The 23,789-nt window shown below is 39.9% G+C and overlaps 1 protein-coding gene across 1 annotated transcript in view; it reads right to left on the bottom strand.

Annotated features, from left to right (window-relative positions):
• Positions 1 to 3,985: 3,985 nt before the first annotated feature.
• LOC137274437 (uncharacterized) overlaps positions 3,986 to 23,789 on the bottom strand; it is a 32,315-nt gene continuing 12,511 nt past the window's right edge. Inside the window, exons 5-15 of the mRNA XM_067807610.1 lie at positions 22,180 to 22,267; positions 20,069 to 20,936; positions 16,508 to 19,744; positions 14,629 to 15,152; positions 13,556 to 13,660; positions 13,052 to 13,152; positions 9,235 to 12,130; positions 7,138 to 7,187; positions 6,649 to 6,763; positions 5,959 to 6,070; positions 3,986 to 5,275 (exon numbers count right to left, since the gene is read on the bottom strand). Coding sequence (XP_067663711.1) covers positions 4,071 to 5,275; positions 5,959 to 6,070; positions 6,649 to 6,763; positions 7,138 to 7,187; positions 9,235 to 12,130; positions 13,052 to 13,152; positions 13,556 to 13,660; positions 14,629 to 15,152; positions 16,508 to 19,744; positions 20,069 to 20,924 — 9,201 coding nt within the window. The 5' untranslated portion in view covers positions 20,925 to 20,936; positions 22,180 to 22,267 and the 3' untranslated portion in view covers positions 3,986 to 4,070. The remainder of the gene's footprint in view (positions 5,276 to 5,958; positions 6,071 to 6,648; positions 6,764 to 7,137; positions 7,188 to 9,234; positions 12,131 to 13,051; positions 13,153 to 13,555; positions 13,661 to 14,628; positions 15,153 to 16,507; positions 19,745 to 20,068; positions 20,937 to 22,179; positions 22,268 to 23,789) is intronic.

Below are 23,789 nucleotides of genomic sequence, written 5' to 3'. Positions count from 1 at the left end.
AATTTCACATTAGGATTTTTTTTTTTGAGTAGGGAAAATTAATTGTAATTGGTTTGAAACAAAAATTATAATTGGTGTGGCCTTCTGGTAAACCCTAACCACAGTCTAACCAACCTAAAGGTGTATTTTCTGGATTAACATGAACAATTATCTTTATGGTTATCCTGGCTATATTGCTGCAATAATGCTGATGCAATGTTAAATCTTAACTCACTCACTTAACATTTCATAACAACAAACCCCTCCATCATGATGACACAAGTTCCTGCACTTAAGGCATGGACATGACCAACTTTGTGTCTTAATAGGGATGTCTTTCATGAGGTAAGAGGCATGCCTTGAACTAAATGACTAACCTATCAAACCAACCTCTCCTTTAGATGATAATCTTTATGCTGGCGATTCTTATGAAATCTATTTCACTATTCTGAGAATGTCTGAATGTCATAGATAATGGGACATAACTGAATAACTTTTACAAACGAAAACATGCAAACTTTGGAAATGCACAGAATGAAAAACAAACTGAAACTTATCCTTAAGTTTACAAAGCATAATTAAAAATGCTGACTCATCAAAATTTCTGTTGAGGGAAAACAAAGTCACACACTAGAACTCTACAACACCAATTGACTTGAAATGTACTGACAAAAATTGAAACTACATTACAATTTACTTACAGCTGCATTAAGTTGCTAATTCACTAAACGTACATGCTTCCTTTTCTAGCTGCACACATTAACCATTACTTAACCAGCATTTGAATCACAGGTAATGCAATCTTCACAATTGTTCCTTAGGTAAGTAAATATTTTGATACATTAAAGGCACAATATCATACCATTCTTCTAAAAATAGATAACCAATTTCTGTAAAAAAATACAGTCCTCAGGGAAGTCGTGGCAAAATTATTCATAACAAAATTATGTACTTACACTACAAAATTAAAATTTAATTAAAAATTTCGAATGAATTAATGATTCTCGTGTCCTCTGCTGACCGAACATTATTTAAAGTGAACAGAAGTTATGTCCCTTGGAGTGCTGTTTACGAATATCCCTGACTACCCTGTGATTGAAAACCAGGTTCTGCAAACACCCACAACACTGCATTTGACAGTTTCAATATACTGAGAAGTTGATTACATTCCATATATGTCGAGTGTTCTCTGTTTGGAAGCTGTTCACCTCTAAGTTTCAATTAGTAACTTCAGTCAAATCGAAAATAATAATAAATCTTTTACTGCATTAACAGGATGCTAATGTGAGTGCATATGAACCAATATATATACTGTAATATGGGACAAAATACAGTTGAAAATGTGTGACATTGTGCCTTTAAGTATGTTTATCTATTATTGCAAAAATGATTAACGGTAGTTTGGATCTGGGTTTGTTTCCATAGTATTGAATCATAATGACCCCCAAATAGTCGTTTCATGTTTAACACTATCCCAGCAATATTCCAGATACACGAGCAAGGCCTGTATTTAATTGGCTCTGAATAATCGAATGGCTGATATCATGAGTATCAAATTATGCAACTGGAACACAATGTTTAAGCACGAAGTATGCAAGCCTGCCCTACATTCGTACAGGGAAACTTCACAAGAAAATAATTAGTAAAACATTAATTTTGACAAAGACATTCACGTTCAGTTTCCAACACTGCCCAAAAATTTAAATACTTACATTACAGTACTGCATGGTAAAAGGAATACATGACAAATTTATGATCCAGCATATTCAGACATGAAGTTGTCTCAAAGAAAATTTCAGTATAAATTATTTGCATCCATTGTCAGTCAGTACGTATACATGATGAAAATGGTGCATCCTGTCCAGCTAAATGTTGATGTGTGACATTCAATAAATTAAAGATGGGACAATGGAGGGCGATTCTCTTCCACACATTCTCTGAACACAATGGCGGATGTGAGAACTTACAGATTTAAATAAAGACAGAATTTTTAATAACAATATTCTCATCAACAGACCTGCAGCTAATGTCTTGGACTGTTCGCAAAGCAATATTTGTGCTATGCAAGTCGCATACAAATTGTACCCAATATTCAATGTTGCTCAAGGCCAGTGACAGGGGTGAAAAGGTATACCGCAGTACTGGTAAAACCAAGGTATTTTTGCCCTTAATTCATAACGTAATCCAAAAATTTGGTATTTTCGTTTTACATACTGTCATTTCCATCAAGTCATAGAATGACAGTTCTGTTCATTCAAAATAACCCAGAATATGGTGATTGTTTTCAATATTATCAAATAATTCACGGTTTGGCTCTTGTGCATTTTCTGCATTATCATTATATTTACTATACTAAACTGAAAAGAACCAAACCGAAGGCCTTGTACCACAACACATAGCCTACTGTTTCACCCCAGGCCCTACCCAGTGAGGAAAGGTAAGCATCTGTCCAAGCATTGGTCACACAAACATCACACATGACACTTCCATTCCCCCAACAATCTCAAAACCACACATAACACACCTAATCAACACAAAAATGAATTAATCAGTTGTACAATTAATTAATTATAAATACTTCTTCAAATGGCTTCCATATGATTCTGTTCAGTTTACTTACAGTTAGGGAGGAATTAGCTTTAAAACAAGGTCCACATTCTAATAAACAACTTTAGTTCCAAGATGACCATTAACCCTGTGCTCTAAAGCTAACATTTGACCAAAGGAACTCTCATTAGTTCTACAGAACGGGTGATGTTCTTCAAAGCAATCTGAGGGTTTTCATGACAATAACTGCAACGCTTTAGACTAACGATAGTTGAAGTGCTCAGTATACTTTGTGCCACAGGATCAAGTAAATACTCACTAATCTGCTGCCTGAGCAGACATTATCACAATCTGAGCTCATTACATAGGCAAAGGATGGATCTGTGGTTGCTGGCATGAGCAAATAGTCAGGTTGAAAGTACATCAGCGTGAATGTTGAGAAGATAACAATCTACACCAGTGAAGACATTATATCCCAGACACAGGGCCACCTGCTCTCAGGTATGTCATGCTTACCCCAGACACAGGGCCACCTGCTCTCAGGTATGTCATGCTTACCCCAGACACTGGGCCACCTGCTCTCAGGTATGTCATGCTTACCCCAGACACAGGGCCACCTTCTCTCAGGTATGTCATGCTTACCCCAGACACAGGGCCACCTGCTCTCAGGTTTGACATGCCTACCCCAGACACAGGGCCACCTGCTCTCAGGTTTGACATGCTTACCCCAGACACAGGGCCACCTGCTCTCAGGTATGACATGCTTACCCCAGACACAGGGCCACCTGCTCTCAGGTTTGACATGCTTACCCCAGACACAGGGCCACCTGTTCCCAGGTTTGACAGTGTACCCATGACATAGGGTCACCTGCTCCCAGGTGTGACATCTAGCACCAGACATAGGGCCAACTGTTTTCAGGCAGGTTTGACATGTTTACCCCAGACACAGGGCCACCTGCTCCCAGGTTTGACATCTAGTACCCGACACTGGGCCACCTGTTCCCAGGTTTGGCACTGTACACCAGATGAAGGGCCATCTGTTCCCAGGTCTGACAGCGTATCCCAGACACAGGGCCACCTGTTCCCAGGTTTGACATTGCATCAAAGTTACTGGGTCATCAGTTACCAGTGGGGACATTGTGCACCAGACACTAAGCCACCTGTTTTCAGGGTGGACAACTTAAATCAGAGAAAGGGGCACCTGTTCCCAGAGAGTAGATCTTGAGAACAATATCAGAACAAAGGCCACACCTTCCCAGTGTGAACATCTTATACCAGACTTTAAAGGGCATCTGCTCGCAGGTGAACATTCAAACCAGCCTGATCCAAGAGCAAAGTCCTACACATGAACACCAGTTCCCAAGTGGTCATCCTACACGAAGCACTAATATACATCAGCACTATCATACACTTCGGGCATCAGTTATGACCCTATCCTCATAATATCGTGAATTACTTTGTTTCACGACATCAGGTATGAATGATGATGATGACGATGATGATTGAGATATTCTTAAACATTCTACTTATGATACAAAATAATCTCATTTTGTGCAGAAGAATTCATTCTGGGCTAAACCACGAACATCACAAATGAGGAAATTCTCCTTCTTTCCCGATTTTCCGTTTTCATGAACAGAAGAGGTATCCATCTTGTCACTTCCCTGAGTAGAATCACTCTGATCTATCTCCCTTATGGCACCAATGTTGTTCAATTCGCCTGTGGCTTCACTTGAGGAGTTTGGTGCCTTTGAGTCCATGGGAACAGATTCAACACTTGCATCATCAAAATTCAACTCACTTGGCAGAAGCAAACCAAACATGGTGTCTTTGTCTGGGGATTTCTCCCGTTCGGGAGTTTCAACACACACATCATCTGCTAAAAATTCTACAGACTGATTTTCTTCTGTTGTAGAGACAGGCGGATTCACTATCTCAGGAAGTTTGTTTATCTGTTCAGATTTCTCAGAGATGGGCAACCTTGGTTCCACCTTGGGGCCACTGCTGTCATCACATATTTCACCTGTGCCTACACCTTCATCACGGTCAAAGTTAAGTCTTACTGCATTTTCAATAAACGATTCCACTTGCAGGATCGCTTCCTCAGAATTTGATCGCTGCAGTGTCCCTTGTCCTGATGTCCCAGAACCCTTTTCCCTGAGTTTAATATCACCCTTTTCCTTTCGAATTGGAGAATTTTGCATAGATGGAGTTTTCCCTGAATTTTCAACACAATCTTCATCAACATCCTGTTCAATTGTCTTCTCAACTTTTGACTTCACACCCGTAATACTGTCCACATTCTTGGGTAAATTATCTTCAGTTGTTTCCTTTTCCTCAATATCCTCCTTCACCAAATCCTCATCTTCGTCTTTTACTATCTCGATTACAAACTGTTCAGTTTCAGACCACAGGTGACTTGGGTTGTTGGGATCAACCTGAATCCCTGGTGCTGCTCTTAATTTTTGTCCAATGGAATTACTGTTGGTCTCCTCCACTTCACAAGTCCTGTCCTCAGTATTCTGACTAATTGATGGTGATGTGATCGAGACAGAAGTAGCTGATGGTGCTGCTGCTGATATATCTTTCCCAGAATCCACTTCTTCCTCATCCATTGACTTTTGCTTGCCATACTGGATTATCTTCCTCAACAGATGCCGCTTGGAATGGCGCTTCAGTTCTTGTTCTTTAACCCCCTCAAGATGAGATCCAATGACTTTAGCCGGTACCCCTTTCTTCAAAAGGCCATCTGAATAGAAGATACATGTTATATTATCACAGCTAAACTGGATAGAACTATCACAGAGATACCTGCATGATTTTCATGAAAGAATAAACACAATATCATCGGTGTGCAAGGTTGACTTCATGTGTTCAGGGTTCCATGAGGTCTGCAATGGTGATGGTGTAGAATATTGGTTATAGTATTTCCTCATGACCGCTATGCCCTGGGTTCAATTCTCGACATGGACAAAAATGTATGAAGCATACTTCTGGTGTCGCCCCGCCACAATTTTACTTGAAAAGTACTAAATGCAGCATGAAACTATACTAACTAACTTGAGGACTATGAATGTTTTAACAGGAAATATGACAAGAAAGTCAACCATATTTCAAGTGGAAGTACATCACTGCTGTCTATAATTGATATTTTGAGTGATGCTGTCAATATTTTTACTGGAAGCATCTCGGCATCAATATTTTAACAGGTAGAATGGCGATGCTGTATATATGTTGATAACATTAAGAAGAAGTATGACAATGTCGTTAACCATTGATATTTAAATGGGAATAAATGTACCGACTGATATACAGTAAGCATATTTTACACACTGCAGGGCACTTATCAGTATGTTCCAGTAGCCAGCAACTGGGTAGCGGTAATGCTATGAATCAGAGATACTGAGTGTACGACTTTTCACGACTACTCACCAACAGCGACACGGAGTCGCCTCTTCTGCGCCCTGCGGTAGAACTTCTCCATCTTCAGGTCTTCAATCAGCTGGGCAGAGCGCTGTTTCTCACACTCAATGGTCATTAATGCCTAGAAGAGTTGCACTGGTCAGATTTTGACTTCAACATTGTCACATGCTTAGACATATTACTTTGTTTCACTTGGCAATGGATATGTGCATGTATATCAGTGTTAGGAGTGAGTACAGATGCAATGAGTGTGTGGCAGTGCATGGTCCCGTGTGTAGAGCTCAGGCAAATCAGTGGAAGTTAAGCAACGTCGAGCTCCTTCAACAGGTGCCTGTGGCAGTTTCACTCCTGAGAGTTTCTAGGACTTCAGTTCTGTGAAACAGCAAAGCACATGTGATACATGTGGTCTCATCTCAGGCAAGTGAATTTGTTCAAAATTGCCTCATTCACCCCATGGGTACCAGCTTGGATAAAGTCATGTGATTGTAACCCTCTAGTTCTGCAGCTTTGGTTATCCAGGGTGGAGGTAGAGAAAGAGAAGATCCAATCAGCAGCTTCACACTACAAGTATAAGTTGTAGAAGACCAAACCTAACCTTGAATCTCCACATAGAACCATTGGTATACCACACCAATACTTTGTATCTCTTTCCTAATCCTGGTATAATACATCATAGTTCTGGTTGCCATGGCTACTTACAGCATCCAGCACCTTCTGTCTGGAGAGGGTCACAGTGGGGTTCTCCTCCCCATCGGAGATGCTGTTGTACAGGTACATGAACATACAGAGTATGTCCTGTCTCCGGGCTCGTTCCCTGCAACAGCGAATAATCACAACATCCTTGTAGGAATTTTACAGTTCTAAATGATTTACAATATAACACATTTAACTGGTGACTAGCTAACAGGTAATAGAATCTTTTTGTCTAACTTCTGTATTAATGAATGTTTTACTGTCACCGATATGGCATCTCACCATGTAATGTTGTTCTCTGAAACCATGCATCATTAAATAATATAACGTAAGATTTGGCAAATCTTGGAATTGTCCATGTGCTATTTATGAGCTTTGTAAAGGATTGCTTTATAGATGAGGTGTATAAATTAGCACCTATTTTTACCATTTATACAGTGATTGTTGCTGAATAGACATTGGTATACAGAACACTGGAGGAGCAGAGTTACTTACTTGTGAGTCTTTCTCTCTCTGACTTCTCCTCTCAAATCTTCCTCATCTTCCTACAAAAACACCAAAATAGAAACTTATTTCAATGTTGCTGGTGCTAGGCCTTGACTTTCTAAGCTCTCTTAGCGCTAAGACAGTCACAAATCACTGTTAATGTATGGCACTTAGGACTGTCTTAGCGCTAAGAGAGCTTCGAAAACAAGGATCTCGACTTTACTGTTCGAAAGGGAGAAGGAGTTTTTATGATTATAAATGACTGAATGAGACTTGTCATACCAAGTTGAGGATGAAGTGGTATTTACTGTGTAAATATAGTGCTGAGCCTTAAGTATTGGGTAGGTTAGTCTCAAGCTTCATTATGTGGGTAAAGTTAGTGCTCAGTTGTATACACTAGGTAAATTAGGCCTAACAGGTAAATGTGGTGAAGGTTAATGTTAGGTGGGGTTCATTAGTACATATTGGATAGCATTATGTGGTATACATGGGGCAAACAGTGTTAGGCATTATATACTGGGTAAAGATGGTGTTATGAGGTAAATAATGCATAGTTATGGTTAAAAGGTAAATAGTGATAAAATTGGGATTACATGGTAAATAAATGGCACCATTAGAGTTAGGAGGGTAAATACTATGATATTTTGGGTGATACATTTACTGAAGGGAGGAAATCACACAAAATCAGGAGGTAAAAATTACCTGACTTAGAGTGTGGTTAGGTTTAGGATTACAGGTAAAATGACCTACACCATATTAGTAGAATCACAGTATTTTCCTTTTGGTTTGGTATACCATAATGCAATCCAAAAATTCAGTATTCTCAGCCTTCATACAGCCATACAGCCAACCTTTTCTAAAATGTGTATAAATCAGACCATCTTGTGAAAAAAATACTGCAATATGCACTATACCATAAGAGCTTACCATTTCACCAAAGGTTAGGGTCTAAGGTAAGTCTAGAAAGGAAGGTTTAAGTGTGAACAAATGAATGGGGTCACTTCTCCTGAGGATGTAACGCTGCATGTATTTGATGTGTGACAAGGCACCCCATTCAGCAATATTGAAGCTATTTGACTGTGATCTGTGTATAATCATGTCTGACAACTGTTTCATTCTAAAGATTCCATATGGAGGTTTACTGTCAATGTACCTTCAAGCATCTGTAGAGGGTCTCTCTGGCATCTTCCTGTGGGTGGGGGTCTGGTCCCCCCAACATGTCTAACTCTGCCTCCTGGCAATACAGTAACCATCACTAGCTAGGGCATTTTAACTTATACAACAGTGTTTGCTGAAACACCTTGTCTTCTATCCTAAGCTTGTCTACCAGAGATATTCTTTGCTGAGTGAGTGAGTGAGTAAGTGAGTGAGTGAGTGAGTGAGTGAGTGAGTGAGTGAGTGAGTGAGTGGGCTGGGTTTATGATGCTTTAAGCAATATTCCAGTATCATGGTTCAGGACATTAAAAATAGGATTCACACTTTTCAACATACTCAGTCGTAATATCAATTAAATCTCTCATAACTACTTTATCAAGTGAGAAATTCCTTAGTAGCATGACGCTTCAGCTTGTGGCATAAAGGTCTTCGTATGCAAAACTCATAATCCAGGAACACTGCAAAATCAGCTGATCCTGGCCTGGTAAAGGGATGCAACTCAATGCTGTTGATCATTACTGGACCACCTTGACAGAGTACATACAGGGAGGTAACTGTTGACTGCAACTACCATGCATAACAAGATGATTTTATGAGTACTTCATCTTATCTGGTCTCCCCAGGATGATAAAACCATATATGGTACCTATATGGGAAACAAAACCCAGGTCTTCGACATGAGAGAATGCTTTAACCACTAGACTACCCCACTGCACCTTACAGAGATGGAATTACCTCTGTCCCTCCAATCAGATGCCCAGTCCACTAGAAGGAGGCCTTGCAAATGCTAAAGATGTTAAATGATGGATCTACAGTAAGCGGGTTTATAACAGTCATATTTACAGTATTTTAGGGTGTGGTCAAGATGAAACATACCTGTGTAAACAGGACATGTCATTTACCATAACTAAGGCAGTCTTCATTACTGGATCAGATCACAACATAACATACCTCTGATATGTTGATGGTGCCCTGTCCCTGGAGAGAGTGTCCAGAACTGTTACAGCCATCGAAGGACATCTGACTGTCATCATCCGAGATATCGATGACTGGAAAGTTCATCCTTTCTTTGAACTTCTGAATAGGTGTGAGTTTCATTGAACTTTCAATGTTTGCCAATATTTGACTTGGGCTGCCGAGAACATCTGATGAAGGTCGTCCATCAACAAGTTTAATTCTCTTACTTGCATCTGCAAATGCTGCAGAATCAGAGTCACTTCGTTGCCGTTTTATGGGCAAAAATCCTTGCTGCGTTTTTTTCATTTTATAAGCACCAGGGTTGGGGGTGGAAGTCTTAATGGAATCAGGTGAATCTAAGGACAACGACCTAGCTTGCCTCGGTCCCCCTTCAACAGCTCCACCTGAAGTTGATTGGCCAGGTTTTCTAGCTACAATCTTCTGACTAGAATCTTTATCACCATCACCATGTTTTTTGTATGCTCCAGGAGCTGTTTCACAGTATTCCCCTTTGTTCTCCTTATCAGCTGTGTCCCGAATAACAAGGACCTGGTTGACAGGTTGCTGAACAGTTCCAGGATCATCTTCATCAAGAGATGTGACTAGATGTGTTTCACTGCTGGGTTTCTTCTCTTTGTCTTTCCCAACTGGGCATTTACTAGAGGCCATAAGTTGACTTTTAGACCCTCCCTTACGAACCTTCCATCCTGAGGACCCATCTACCTCATCAAAGGATTCAATAGAATTGGACTGATCTGATTTCTGACCTTTTTTCTTCACCTCTCTCCCTACCGAGTCATCAGTATTTAGTCCATTTGCAGATGCTGGGTCAACATTCTTTTTCCTCCTCTTCTTCTTTGAAGGTTTGGGGTCCTCCTCCGTCATCGCCTTGGTCTTTTCCTGTGATTTGTTTTCAACCACTTCCTCAAGTCTTAACAGTGTTCCATGGGGTCCAGGGATGTACTTTGTACCCAAAAGAGATTTCTGAATTTTGTTTCCTTGGGAAGCAACTGGCTTAGCTGGCTGTACAATGGGAAATGAATTTGCAGGAAGAAACCTGAGTAATGGCTGGGTCGTTCCATCAGGGTTCTTCACTTGGAGCATCTTCACGTCATTTATATCAGTGAATGGTCCATAAAGTTTACCACCAGGAGTGCTAATGATTGTTTTAGTGGGTCTAGGCTGTCCTATTGAAGATACATTGGTAGCAACTGGTGCGCCAGCAAGAATTATTGGTGATCCTGCAGTCTGCATTGTTGGACCTGAAACTGGAACTAGAATCTGCCCAATTGGAGGAGCTGCAGGTCCTCTGATTTGGAATGTCTGGTTTTGAATTGGTGGGACTACTTTCGGTGTACTTGAGTGATGACGTTTCATATCCACAGAAGATGGAAACATTTTAACACTACTACTTTCATTTCGTCCATTTTCAGGTGGTTTCACAGGTTTTGGATGTCCAATGAGTTGTTCTGGTTCATCATGTGTTTCATTCTGATTTGTCTCTGCATTGTCATCTGTGAGGTCTATTGTCATCTCACCATTCCCCACACAGTTTGCACTCTCAGGGGACTCTTCAACACAACCAAAAATAGATGCATATTTTTCATCCATTGGACCAGAAAGAGGAATCTTACCAAGTTTGTCAAGGGAAGAAGTTGTTGCACCCTTGAGGATTTTTGGCTTGGATTCATGGACTACATCACCTGCAGCATTCTGGAGTTTGGATTTGTGTTTCTTTTTCATGTGGTCATTTCCTGACAGTTTAGCTACCTTTTCAGATTTTTTCTTCTTTTTACTGTCTGTAGGGCCTACAAACATTGATATTGAATCACCGGTCTCTGTATTCTGTACTGTAATGTGTTCGATATCAGGAGAATCTGATTCTGCATCTCTGTTACCAGATATGTCATTCAACTTGACCATTTCAGATCTATTCCCATCAATTGTCACATTACTGTTGCCACTGGATTCCATGAATGTTGAGCTTGGGCGGGAGATCTGGAGGCGATTAAAACCTGAAATACCCATTGGACTTTGTGAAACAGAGGTTGATGCTGCTGAAGTTGGTGGTGAAGGAAGAACAGATGATGATGGTGTAGGGGCAAGGGGTTTCTGGTAAGGCTGAGATAACCCTCCGCTCTTGTCCAGAGAGCCATAAGATGTGTTGTTAAAGACTCTCTTTGAGGCTGAGTCACATGACTGACCAGAAACAGAATCTCGGGGTTTGCTCAAAGATGCTCGATGTTTCAGATGTGCTGAAGATGCTAGGAACTTCTTGATATCAGATTCAGATGCCTTTCTCATGACTTTCACCCTTATCGAATACATATGTTCAGGCAGTTTGCCTTTCAGTTCTGGAGGAATGACAGCACACTTGTCAGCTTTGGGCATAATTTCAACAATGAAGTCACCAATGACCATCCTGCGAGGATCTGGGTACACTCCTCTGCTCAGACATTGAGCTACCCGGCTAAGAATCTGTGGTTTAGCATTATCCCAGTTACAGTTGGCCATGAATTCCAACAACTTGATCTCTTCTGGTTCCAATTCTGAACTATCAGAATCTTTTGGTTTAGGATTTGCTTTCAGGCAAACCATCTGAGTATGCCACTGAGCATGGTGGTGATCTGCAGCTAACACCTTTGATGGTTTTCTTTTTGGTACCTCTGCTGCTTGAGGTTTAGGCTTGTCTGAGGTCAGGGTAGCACCTTCTTTGCTATGACAGTCAATGGCCACTTTGGCTAGTCTGCGGCCCAGGTCTTGAGGATTGGGTCCAGGAGTACCTGGTCGGCTACCACCAGGGGTGATACTGATGCTGGAAGCACCTGACTCACTCTCAGGTTTCTCGATTCGGACAACAGTCGGATCATTCGAGAAGTCCCTGTCTGATCTGCAAAAAAAAAATATATACTGGTAGTCATTTAGGAAAAAGACTTCATCTTATCATATTGCACATTTAATGAATATACAATACCATTCAGAATGTGGTCAAATGAAACATATGTCATATTGTGGATTTCACTTTCTCAGTAAATACATATCCTAGCACCCTTCTAAAAGTGCTGGTTTGAATCCTGGATTTGATTCTTCCCAAATGCAATTGCACAAAGTACTACTTGTACTTCACTGAGAAACTGTAATCCCATGCATGTTGTACACTTTAATGAGTATGAGTTTTGAGTTTTAGTTTATTACGCCGCTTTTTAGCAATATTCCAGCAATGTCACGGCAGGGGACACCAGAAAATGGGCTTCACACATTGTATTAATGAGTATGGTAAAATGCTGCTTTATGCGATGTTGCAAAATTTCAAATGGGACTAATACAATATCCTCATACTGAACCCACATGGGATTCTAACCAAAATTCAATGAATCTGCCACACATTCAATAAAAGAAGAAAAAACTTCCATCCATGCATTACAAAAATACCATCTCAAGAATGTGATTTTGACTGAAAGACTAACTGTATACACTTATCAGCAAAAGAAATATAACCTTGACTTTAAGTCAAGTTTTTAAATTTAAACATGAATATGAACTCTTACTTCTGTGAGATTTCAGACCCGTGAAGGTCCCGGGGTAGAATAGGCCTTCAGCCTTGGTTGACATGTCATCAGTTCCCATGTTGTTGATCACTGGATTCTCTGGTCCAGACTCGATTATTTACAGACCGCTGTAATATAGCTGAAATATTGCTGAGTGCGGTGTCAAACTAAACTCACTCACTCACTCAGAGTGAGATTTCATGTTTTCGAAAACTGTGCTTCATTGCTGTTCAGTATATTAAAAAAAATCCATGAATACTAACGTTTTCGATGGAGTGAATGCAGCTGATCGTGCACAGGACATCATGTCAGTGTTGTCATCATCGTCATCGCTGATCTGAACAACTTCCTGGGATATTGAGGGCTGAAAAAGACGACAAAGTGAGTAAGTGGATGACTGGTCTTCCTACTTCTTGAACAGAGTTGTAAAAAAGTACCAAAAGTTCTCACATTTTGATGGTGATATAAAGTGAACGAGCCATGTTTTACACCGCTTTTAGCAGTATTCGAGGAATATTGAATCCTGCTTCATCTCGAAAATGTTTTCAGATCTGTCACGATACCCATGCTCATTGGTTTTATCAAATCGGTAAGTGTTTAAGACCTCCTTTAAGTTGGACTCTTCTTCCACCTTAACTCACATTCTGTGACATTTTAAATTTGTTACGTTTCCAAAACCATTAAGGTAACTAACATCACTCAAAAAAGGAGAGGAAATACTTCTAAGAAAATTTTATTCACATTATTCTGATTTAAACTGTGCATACCTTCCTTTTCATAACCTTCAGCAGTACTGGGCCCTTGGCCTTACTGGTAGGAGAGGTCAGTTTAGACACAGCAGCTCGAGATCCAGGGGAAACTTCTTCAGTGTGCTGAAAAATAATTATGAATATGAGAAATTGCCTGACAACATTTTGTTTCAAAAACAGAGAACAAAATTGTACATTCTTAAGTTAATGTTAGCACTATTCCAATAACATCACAGTCCAAGACACTATAATCAGGCTTTACATACTGTACGAATCTATGGGAATGAAACCCTGAAATTCATGTGAGTGACCACGTTTACCACTGTCCTTCCTTCAGGGATTTACCTCGAGTTCTGTATGTGAAGGTCCCTTGGACTCATACTCTTAACTTTCAAGGGTCCTGGACTATAAAATGGGGGTCCCGGACACATAGATATTATTATCATTAATACTATGTCATAATATTGTTGCAATTCAGTCACTTTTACTGTATTATGTATCATGATCATCACAGCAATTAAACTGCAAATTATATCATAACCCCACTAATTTCAGACTCAGTGATAACTTACTTGATCACAATTTAAAAAAAAAATTATTAGGATTTTTTCAGCATCCTTGTGGATGTGCCAACCTATTTCGATGTGTCTGTTGTTCATTTTTATGTATTTGGGACTCAGGAATATGCCATAACATGTTGATCAGAGTTGGTGCAGCATCAGATAGGTTCCAAATTTGATACACATTTGTTAATCTACAACACAACACAAACACATACTACATCTAAATGATGGCTGGACAAACATCATTAATTGAACATGATACCATGGTTACAATTTTGAGATCTGGTACTAAGATTCTCAGTAGCTATGGCATTACCAATGCTTCAAAAAGCTCCAGAACCATTGGCAACGAGAATATCTGCTTTGACCTGCACAAACTTCAGGACCGACCAGGAAGTGATGACACCATCCACCTTCAGCCACCAACTACACCGACGGTCCCCACCATGGTCAAAGCCTCTGTAGATTGCCGGCACTACACTTCATCCAGCCACCATAGAACTATCTACGAGAACGAGCTGAACATACCTTCTTTCTGGATCTACCACTCTGTTCACAATACACTTCACTTGTCTCATACACCATCAATGCCTTGCGGGTTATAGCATCAAGGGTCTTTGACATCCGATGCCTTGATTCCCTCTTTGGCAGATTGGAATATTTATCACCTTTTGGATGCCGCGACCATGTCTTGGACACTGCAGGTTTGTCTTCTTTGGCTTTCTGGCTGTCAAACTTAGAACCTTCAGCAGAAACATCCGAATCTTGGATGAGAGGAGGAATCTCATCAGAGCTGTTAGCTCCATCATCAGGAAGACCTGAAGAAGCGGTGCCATTGGGTGACCTCTCCGTTCTGGAGCACACACATTCTATCATGCATTCTGGCTTGCCACAATGGAAGGGGATGTTTGCTTCCTGACTGGAGACCAGGCTGTCACATATACATCCAAGTCTGCAATACTCCTTGTTACAGGTATGAGACTCCTGAGACCTCGGTTCCAGGTCCTCCTGATTGTCATTGCACAGGTGACAGATACAACCATACCTGCAGCCTGCGATATACAACATGAATTTAAATAATGGTACTGAGTAGGTGAAGGTATCAAATCTTCAATAAGACCAGACAAATTTTGTATCTGGTTATATGAATCTTGCCGTCATATTTTTTTTAAAGAAAAAGAAAAACAATAAAAAGTAATTTTTTCCTCACTAAAAAAAACTATTTTTAGTATTTAAAAGGAATATTACTTTGGTGATTTTTCTTCCTGTTCCCTCTTGCCTTTAGGTATTCTGAGGACAAAAATCCCTAAAACAAGAATGAAATTTGGTATGGCCTAATCACCTTTACAACTATTCATAAAATATTCATAGGCACATCTTTCATTTTTTCCAAATATTTTTCCACTTGTCCACAATAACAATCTACCACAGAGTTGCAACCTGCCCAACAATGGAGAAAGAAATTTGACAGAACCCCTTCATAAATTTACTAAGCTTATGGTAATTAAGAACTATGAACAGGAGATACTGTCATAAGTATGAAAAGATCATCATAGTCATGGCAGAATTAGTAATGTAAATCAAAAACATAAAATCATGTTGACTTATTATCAAAGATCTTTTCATGTGCCTGAGCAGGCAAGACATTCATACGTTACATCTTCACTCGAGAACTGGTACACATATTTAAAAGATTTAGAAAAATTAAATGTGATGTCTTGGTGATCTATTTAAGGACACAGTAGAGTGCAAGAAAAATAAAGACATGCATTTTACTTTATAGAAAACTAGCTTTTATATTGCTGGTGCCTTTCATTCTTGTGTGTACATATATGCAACGAAAACTGTTTCACTTTATAATAAAGGCAAGTTTTGGTATTTTCCTGAATTGATGAAAGATGACGTCAGCCTCTGAAATTGTTTACATGTATATTTGCTTAAAGATTTGGGAGAATGAGGACAGCCAATCTACAGAGGTTTGTGGGATAAAAAACATACAACAACAAAACAGTTTGACCACAAAGTACAGTTACATGGTTCTAAATGAACCGGTTTCACGTACATACACTACTGACCTTGAGTGAGACCTTGACCTTTGAATGATATTAATGAATAATAATAAGACTCAAAGCACTGCCAACATCAGCCACTTATTGCAAGATTGCAAGTTTTTAACTCAGTTATTTGACAGTAATCAAGATTTTTTTATTTCACTGAAATTAAGTCACATTCCGATGTAATTTAACTGGAAGACAAAGTACTGCATCCAATTTAATCCATTTCTGTATCTTATTATCATACATTCATACCAGTCAAAGTGACCTACTTTTGGTCAAATCATGCTATAAGTACTATATAACAGAACTACTCATAACGGTACTGAAATCTGTGGAATATGTGTACTAACCAGGCTTATCACATGGTCTTTTCGGGTCTCTGCTTCCTTCAATAACAACACCATCCTCATCCCTACTGTCGTGATTGTCCAAAGAAGCATCTGCTGTTCCATCTCCTTCAGAATTTACTCTCCTCACATACTCTGTAGGCACTCCTGACTTCAACATTGGACGCTTTGAGTCTCTTTGACCTCTGAACAAGGTGCTGCCTTTGTTGTGCAACTTCATCCCAGCATGGGGATCTGGTTGAACAGTTTGTAGCACCATAGTTTTGGTATTGATATTGTCTGCATATCTTGTTCTTTTTTGTGTTGGCTTGTAGATTCCAAAGTCTAACGCACAAGTAGCCTTCATGGCCATTTGTTCGGTGATGAAGGCCACAGGAACGTATTCTGACCTTTTGACTTTCATCTTCAGTCTGAATTTCTTTCGCATCTCTGGAGACTCTGAGTCTCGCAGGAGAGAGGTCATATCAGTAGGGTCATTCTTTTTCCTCCTGTTTCTCACCCGTCCACCAAGCTTCTTCATAATCTTCATTTCCTCCTCACCCCAATTAAACAGGTCTGCAAACTCATTCCTGACCTGGGTCCTCTTGGCATGCCCAAAGGGTCTGTCTCTAACACCAGAGTCCATCTCCTCACTATGTCCATAACTCCAATTGATTCTCCTCATCTCCTCGTCAGTATGATCAGAACCTTCACCATAGTCCCCATACAATGGTTCCTCATATTCTTCCATCATCATGTCCCAGTTGTCACCTATCTCTTCTGGGCTGCCAGATTGTCCATAGATGCTAGTACGTCCTGAAGGATATCCAATGTCCTTTGAGGTTCCTTTTCTATGAGTGAACACAATGTTCTTCCTCCGTTTCTTCTTAATGCCCAAGGCCTTGATATCATCTGGCTCCAGATTTCTCAAGAGTCTTTCCTCAGTTCTCCAGTGAAGCTTACCAGCATCACCTTCCATGTCAACAAATTTATTTCTCCATCCTTTGATTTTTGTGATGTCTGATGTTTTCTCTGGATGCCGGAAACCAGAGTAAGGATCTCCTCTTTCTCTTGTCAACTGCAGGTTATCAAACTCTTCTTTCAACATTCTCTTATATTTTTTCCATTTCATGTGTTGTCCTCTAAGGTTCAGTGAACTTGGAGTCTTAGCTTTACCTTGTTCTGGACTGTCTCCTTCCTGTTTTTCCTTTTCAAAAGACAACAAACGTGAAACACCAAGCAAATGGTTAGCATCCTTGTCCCAATGATTCTTCTTCTCCACTGCAATATGAGCATCCATAATATCCTTGGATGCAAATGACACAAACAGTACACCCTCAACTTCATCAAAATCTGGTTCAATATCCCTAACCTCCAAACTGTTATCTACACTTTCTGGAGATGCATTATGCTCTTCTCTATCAAGAGACCCATCACTTTTTAAGTTCAACTTCTTAACATCCTCTAAATAGTTTTCTAGTTCATCACTAACAAATGCAGATTTCTTATTTAAATTGCAGTCTTTCTCAGCTTTAGCTAAAATTTCCAGTGGTAAAGGTTCCTTGGTTCGATAGAGTTTTCTCCACAGTGGAATCCTTTTACCTTCAACTGTTTCTTCAGGTTTTGAATCCTTGCTTGAAGACTCTTGGGGAGCAGTATCGAATTGCACAGGCTGTGTCTCACCTGCCTGTTCAGGTTTGACACACACATCTTCTATCACTGCTTTCACAGGTGACAAAAGATGTTTTTTCAGAAGACAACCTTCACTCTTATCTAGAACCAGAGTATTATCTTTCACTACATCTTTTACACTCTCAGATGGAGGTTTCACTGGACTAGACTGAGTTTGCCTCTGAGACGTACTCAGTGATATTGGATCTGCTACTTTACCTGTAAGTCTGCGATACAATTCGCCACATTTTACATCCGGAGGAAGGGTGTCATTTTCTACATCACTCTTCTTGTCTGACTGTATTTTAGAATCAACTCCTTGTGGTACAGAATTGGTGGTCTCTGCTTCCATTTGATCCACAAGATGTGACAATGTGTCAGAGTTGTGACTTGTGTTTAAAGATGAGACATCTGAACACTCCTCCTCTTCCATACATGGAGCTGATTCTAGAGGCACGAACAAGGCTGTCTTTATTCGATTATCCACTTTAGTAATGAGATCCATTAATCCTTTGCTCCTTCCACCTAGACCCTCAGTGACAGAATTACCATCGGGCCCATCTAAGGTACTGGTACTAGGTTTGGGAGAACTTAATGTTATGGGAAGAGCATTTACTGCAGTTGAAGATGACCCTGATATAACTGGACTATCGTCTCCTGTTTCAGATATGTTTTTCACTATTTGCTCTTTACACCGTTCAACAAAGTCTAGTTGTCTTATAGCCCCAGATTTGCTCTCACAATCTTTAGCTTTGTTTGTCTCTTCACAAAGCTGACCTTTCAGGGTTAGCATGAACTCATTCGGTGATGTTTTGGAAGAAACTTTGCCCTTCTTTACAAGGGGCATATATACAACATTATCATCCTGAAGTTTAACACTAGGGGATCGGATCCTTCTTTCCCCTCTAGGAGATGCTGATCCACTTCTCCTTTTGTCAGGAACATCCTTAGCCTTCTTACCAGATCTTGGACTCCTGGCAGGGCTGTTAGACTTCCTTCTTGGTTCTGCATCTGGCATCTCAGGACTATCACCTTTCAATGAGTTTCTCCTTGGAGACTTTTTTCTTGGTGATAGCCCTGACTTCTCAGATTTCCTTTTCTGTCCATCAACCTTTTCAGAGACAGACCTTAGCACTTTCATTGCAGAGGAAATTGCAGTGCTTGCAACCTCTTGACCTGCACTCTTCTTGTTGGAGGACATTTTCTTTGACCTTGACCCCTTTTCCTTTATCTCATTCTGAAATTGTTCAAAAATATTCTTTGCTTTGCGATCACCTTTCAGACTTTTCCTCCTAGGACTTTTTGGCCTCTCATTAGATCGTTTTGTTGACTGATTACTGTTTGACCTTCTAATGATGTGAGGTGGAGTTTCTTTCATCGTTTGTCCTTCATTGCCTTCTGCAGGATCAGGACCTTTGTATATGTCCTTAATGCATACAAGAGCTACTGGCAAGGTCTGTGACTTTGGAAGCGTGATGACTGCTTCATGAATACTTGGAAACACAGACACAGATTCTACATCAGGAGTTGATGAGGAAGATGGCTGATCGTTGTCTCGGTATAGCTCAACCTCCTCTGGAGCTAGAGTACCTAAATTGAAAAAAGACTATGTTTTAAGATCCAATTTATATGCTCAGCTCTGTTAGATATGACAGGTGATTTAGTGGTTTGGATGTTTTGGGATATTGTATTTTAATCAAAGGACTTTTGAAGTCATTACTAACATAGTGATGTGACCTTGACAACTTCTTACAGTGAAAAAAACCCTCCTTTTCTGAAACGTTTAAATCCACCATATACATAAATTAGTTAATTGCAGTAATACCTTCAGACATGTACAGCAGATCACTTCATAATATGGTATAAGTTTTAATCAAGTCAAACACGCTCTCTGACCATGATGGTGATACTTACAAGGGGGGAATGATTTTCTTGCAGTCAAGAATGACTTTTTTGCACTTCCTTTTGAAGGAGATCTTATACTCTTTCTGGCTTTCAGTTTAGGATATACTTGGGGATATGGGCCAGATTTCCTTTCATACAACTTATGGAAGGGAAACACTTTCTGGTTTGGATTCAACTGCACAGGTGTTCCACCAGCTTCTGGAGAAATCGGGATAACATGAGCATTGGGTATCTCAAGGGTAGGATTAGGCTGTGCTCCTGTCTCTTTCCTGGCCAGAGACTGAAGCAGTTCTTGTGCCTCTGCTTTCTTCAAAGCATTGGTAGACTTTCTGGCAGTGAACTTGGTCTTCTTCATGTTCACTGGACCTGAGATGGGTGTTGGTATATAATTGTCCTTTTCAGCATCCAGATTCAGTATCACAGGTGGATCCAGACACTCTTCTTTCTTACTTTTCTTGTCCAAAGCATTTGATCTGTCTGTTGTCTCCTCCTTTGCCTGAACATCTTCAGACAATTTGTTCTTCTTCTGAGGTGCCAAAATAATTTTCTTGTACAAAGTTCCATCAGTGTTACCCTTCACATCTTCAGCTTCCTTCCCACCCAACGACTCCAGCAAAGGTTTCACTTTTCTTGGACTGGGTGTTTTTATTGGCCTCCCAGGAGGCCTAACCTGGGGGTCAACATGCTTTGTCACCCCTATACCAGAGGAGGAGGCAGCTGATGTATCTGGTTTCACAGGCCTTCCTTTTCTTGCAGGGTTCTGTCCTGCTTGTTCTGCCTGTCTTGCTGCTCTCTGCTCTGCTTCCAGAAGAAGCTGTTGTTTTCTGGCTGTTGCTTGTAGAACTTGTTTTTTGGTTCTAGCCATATCATGGAAAATCTGAGTATTGAAAAAGACAGTAATCAGCATATCATTTGGCATGAGACCACTATTCCTTGGGAACACTCAGACATTGTCCCAGACATTGTGAACTGAACCTATGTCTTCAAGGTAGAGTGAATGCTGTAACAACAAAATTACCTACTGCCCCTTTTAGCAACTGTGACATACCCTGGATCTGGAAAGTGAGTTTATGAAGCCTGCAGCCTAAGGCTGAGTAATATTCGTTACACCAATGAAATGCGAGATGGCTTAAGAGATTTATTTAACAAATCAGACAACAGTTACTATTTTGAGTATGGCGGTATGCTTCTCTTCACTGATCAGTGACACTGATGTCCCAACAAACATCACATAAAACACAGATATTTCATCTTTAGTACATATGCTAAGGGGTTTCTGATGACATGATTACTATTAGCTTATATTTTCCACAAGATGACATCCTGGAATACTGACAAAAGACACTATTTTCAGAGAAACACAGATGCAGATTCAGCATCAGGAGTTCATGAGCAAGCAAGCCTGATAAAGCAAGCAAAACAGCTACTCACTGTAATCCTTTCATTTTGTACTGAATGTTAAGACTGGTTCAATAAGGTGAGAGAGTTTAGTTTTACTCAGCACTCAGCAATGTTCCAGCTATATGGTGGCAATCTAAATATTTGAGCTTAGACCAGACAATCAAGTGATCAACAGCATGAGCATTGATCTGCTCAATGCAGAACCGAAGAAATGTGTCAACAAAGTCATGGACTCTGATCATCCCATCAGTTGCTTCTTATGACAAACATAGTTGTTGCCTTTTGTGGCAAGTATGGGTCGCTGAAGACCTATTCTACCCTATTAGTCATTATGTCTAACTGAGTAACTACATCACTTGCAACAATAATGAAGCAGAATCATGGCAAGAGATGTCATGTGGGTTTGACGTCATATTGGCAGCATAAACATGATCTTAAATCAAAGCAGCGCCCACATTGTATAGTATTATTTATTCCTTTAAAAATATCTTTAGACAATCAGGGGAACATCATTCTGGCTGCTCTACAATATGATATCACTGAGTAGAATGTTTCTGTTTAATGCTATATTTCTTAACACTAACAAAAGGAGAATCAATGCATTTCAATGTTAACAACATGATACAGGATCTTGTACAATTCAACCAGTGACATTAATTGGAGGGTAGTAATTCAGTATTGGATGAACACAAACACTGGAGCAGAGATGTAATACTTACATCAGTAACAGTAATTTAACTTGGCAGGAAAAGCAGTAGTTTTGTAGTCATTCTTTGTACATATTCATACACTGCCATTGTCAAGAATCTGTAACAGAATTGGAAAAATAATGTCAAAGGTTCTGATCTGATCATTTCAATGTTGTACTTCATTGCTTCTGATCAGCACCTATTCAAACTAACGATATTTTCAAGGCTCACTTTGACAAAGACATGAATGTCAAAGTGAATTGAATATGGGAAATATAGTCATAAAGAAACTGCTTATTAAAAAAAATTCAAGGGAAGTCTTGAAAGTCTATGAAGAAAATCTAGTGAACAGTTCTTGAGATATCTCACTGACAATTCAAGTTAACATGCTAAAATCTCCCAAGTGTCGCTGTGACCTTGAAAATCATGTGCAGGTCACCAAAGTTGACTGGGCCTTGCACCTTCCCTATATGAAATTTGGTGTCAAATATGAAGAAAATCCAGTGAATAGTTCTTGAGATATTTCACTGAGAAACATAACATGCAGGTTAATATATGTTGAAATCTTCAAAGGTCACCAAAATCGAGTGGGCCCTGCACCTTCCCTAGATAAAGCTTGGTGTTGAATATGAAGAAAATCAGGTGAACAGTTCTTCAGACAGCTTAACATGCAGGTTAACATGCTAAAATTTTCAGAGTCACAATGACCTTGAAAACTATGTGTAGGTCACCAAAATCTACTGGGCCCTTGCGTCTTCCCTAGATAAAGTTTGGTGTTGAATAGGAAGAAAATCCAGTGAACGGTTCTTCAGATAGCTTAGCATACAGGTTAACATGCTAAAATTTTCAGTGTCACAATGACCTTGGAAAAAATGTTTAGGTCACCAAAATCGAATGGGCCCTCACCCTTCCCTAGGTGTTGAATAGGAAGAAAATAAAAGAACAGTTCTTCAGATAGCTAAGCATGCAGGTTAACATGCTAAAATTTTCAGTGTCACAATGACCTTAAAAACTGTGTTTAGGTCACCAAAATCTACTGGGCCCTTGTGCCTTCCTTAGGTAAAGCTTTGTGTTGAATATGAAGAAAATCCAGTGATGAACAGTTCTTGAGATATCTTGCTAACAAGGGTAAAACATTTGAGTCCACTGTGACCTTGAAATGATGGTCACGGTCACCAAACCTGACTGGGACCTTTCTTATACTGTGATGAACCTAGGTACCAAATATGAAAAGAATCTAGAGAATGGTTCTTAAGACATTACAATTCGTACGTACTACCAATCATTGACTTAGGTGAAGGTAATCAGGTTTTAGTTTGTCTGTGTCTTCTTCATACAGTTTGAACATTTGTAAAAATGTATTTATTATGACAAAATTGATATTTTATACTTATCCTGACTCATGATTTTTGACTAGAATAGTCAGTTGGTTGCAGTTACATGAGGAATGTGTTTAGGAGTTATTACTTGCAGGTTGAGTGAGCACGCTGCTTTTATCAATATTCCAGTGATATCACGGCAGGTGACACCAGAAAATGAGCCTCACACATTGTACCCATGAGGGGAATTGAACCTGGTCTATGGCGTGACGAGTGAACAGTTTAACCACTAGGCTACCCCAACGTCCCACTTGCAGGTTG

This window comes from Haliotis asinina, chromosome 2 (genome assembly GCF_037392515.1).
Source record: "Haliotis asinina isolate JCU_RB_2024 chromosome 2, JCU_Hal_asi_v2, whole genome shotgun sequence".
In the NCBI taxonomy this organism is placed as follows: Eukaryota; Metazoa; Mollusca; class Gastropoda; order Lepetellida; family Haliotidae; genus Haliotis; species Haliotis asinina.
The sequence above is the reverse complement of the archived record's forward strand: the minus strand, read 5'-3'. Positions and strand labels throughout refer to the sequence as shown.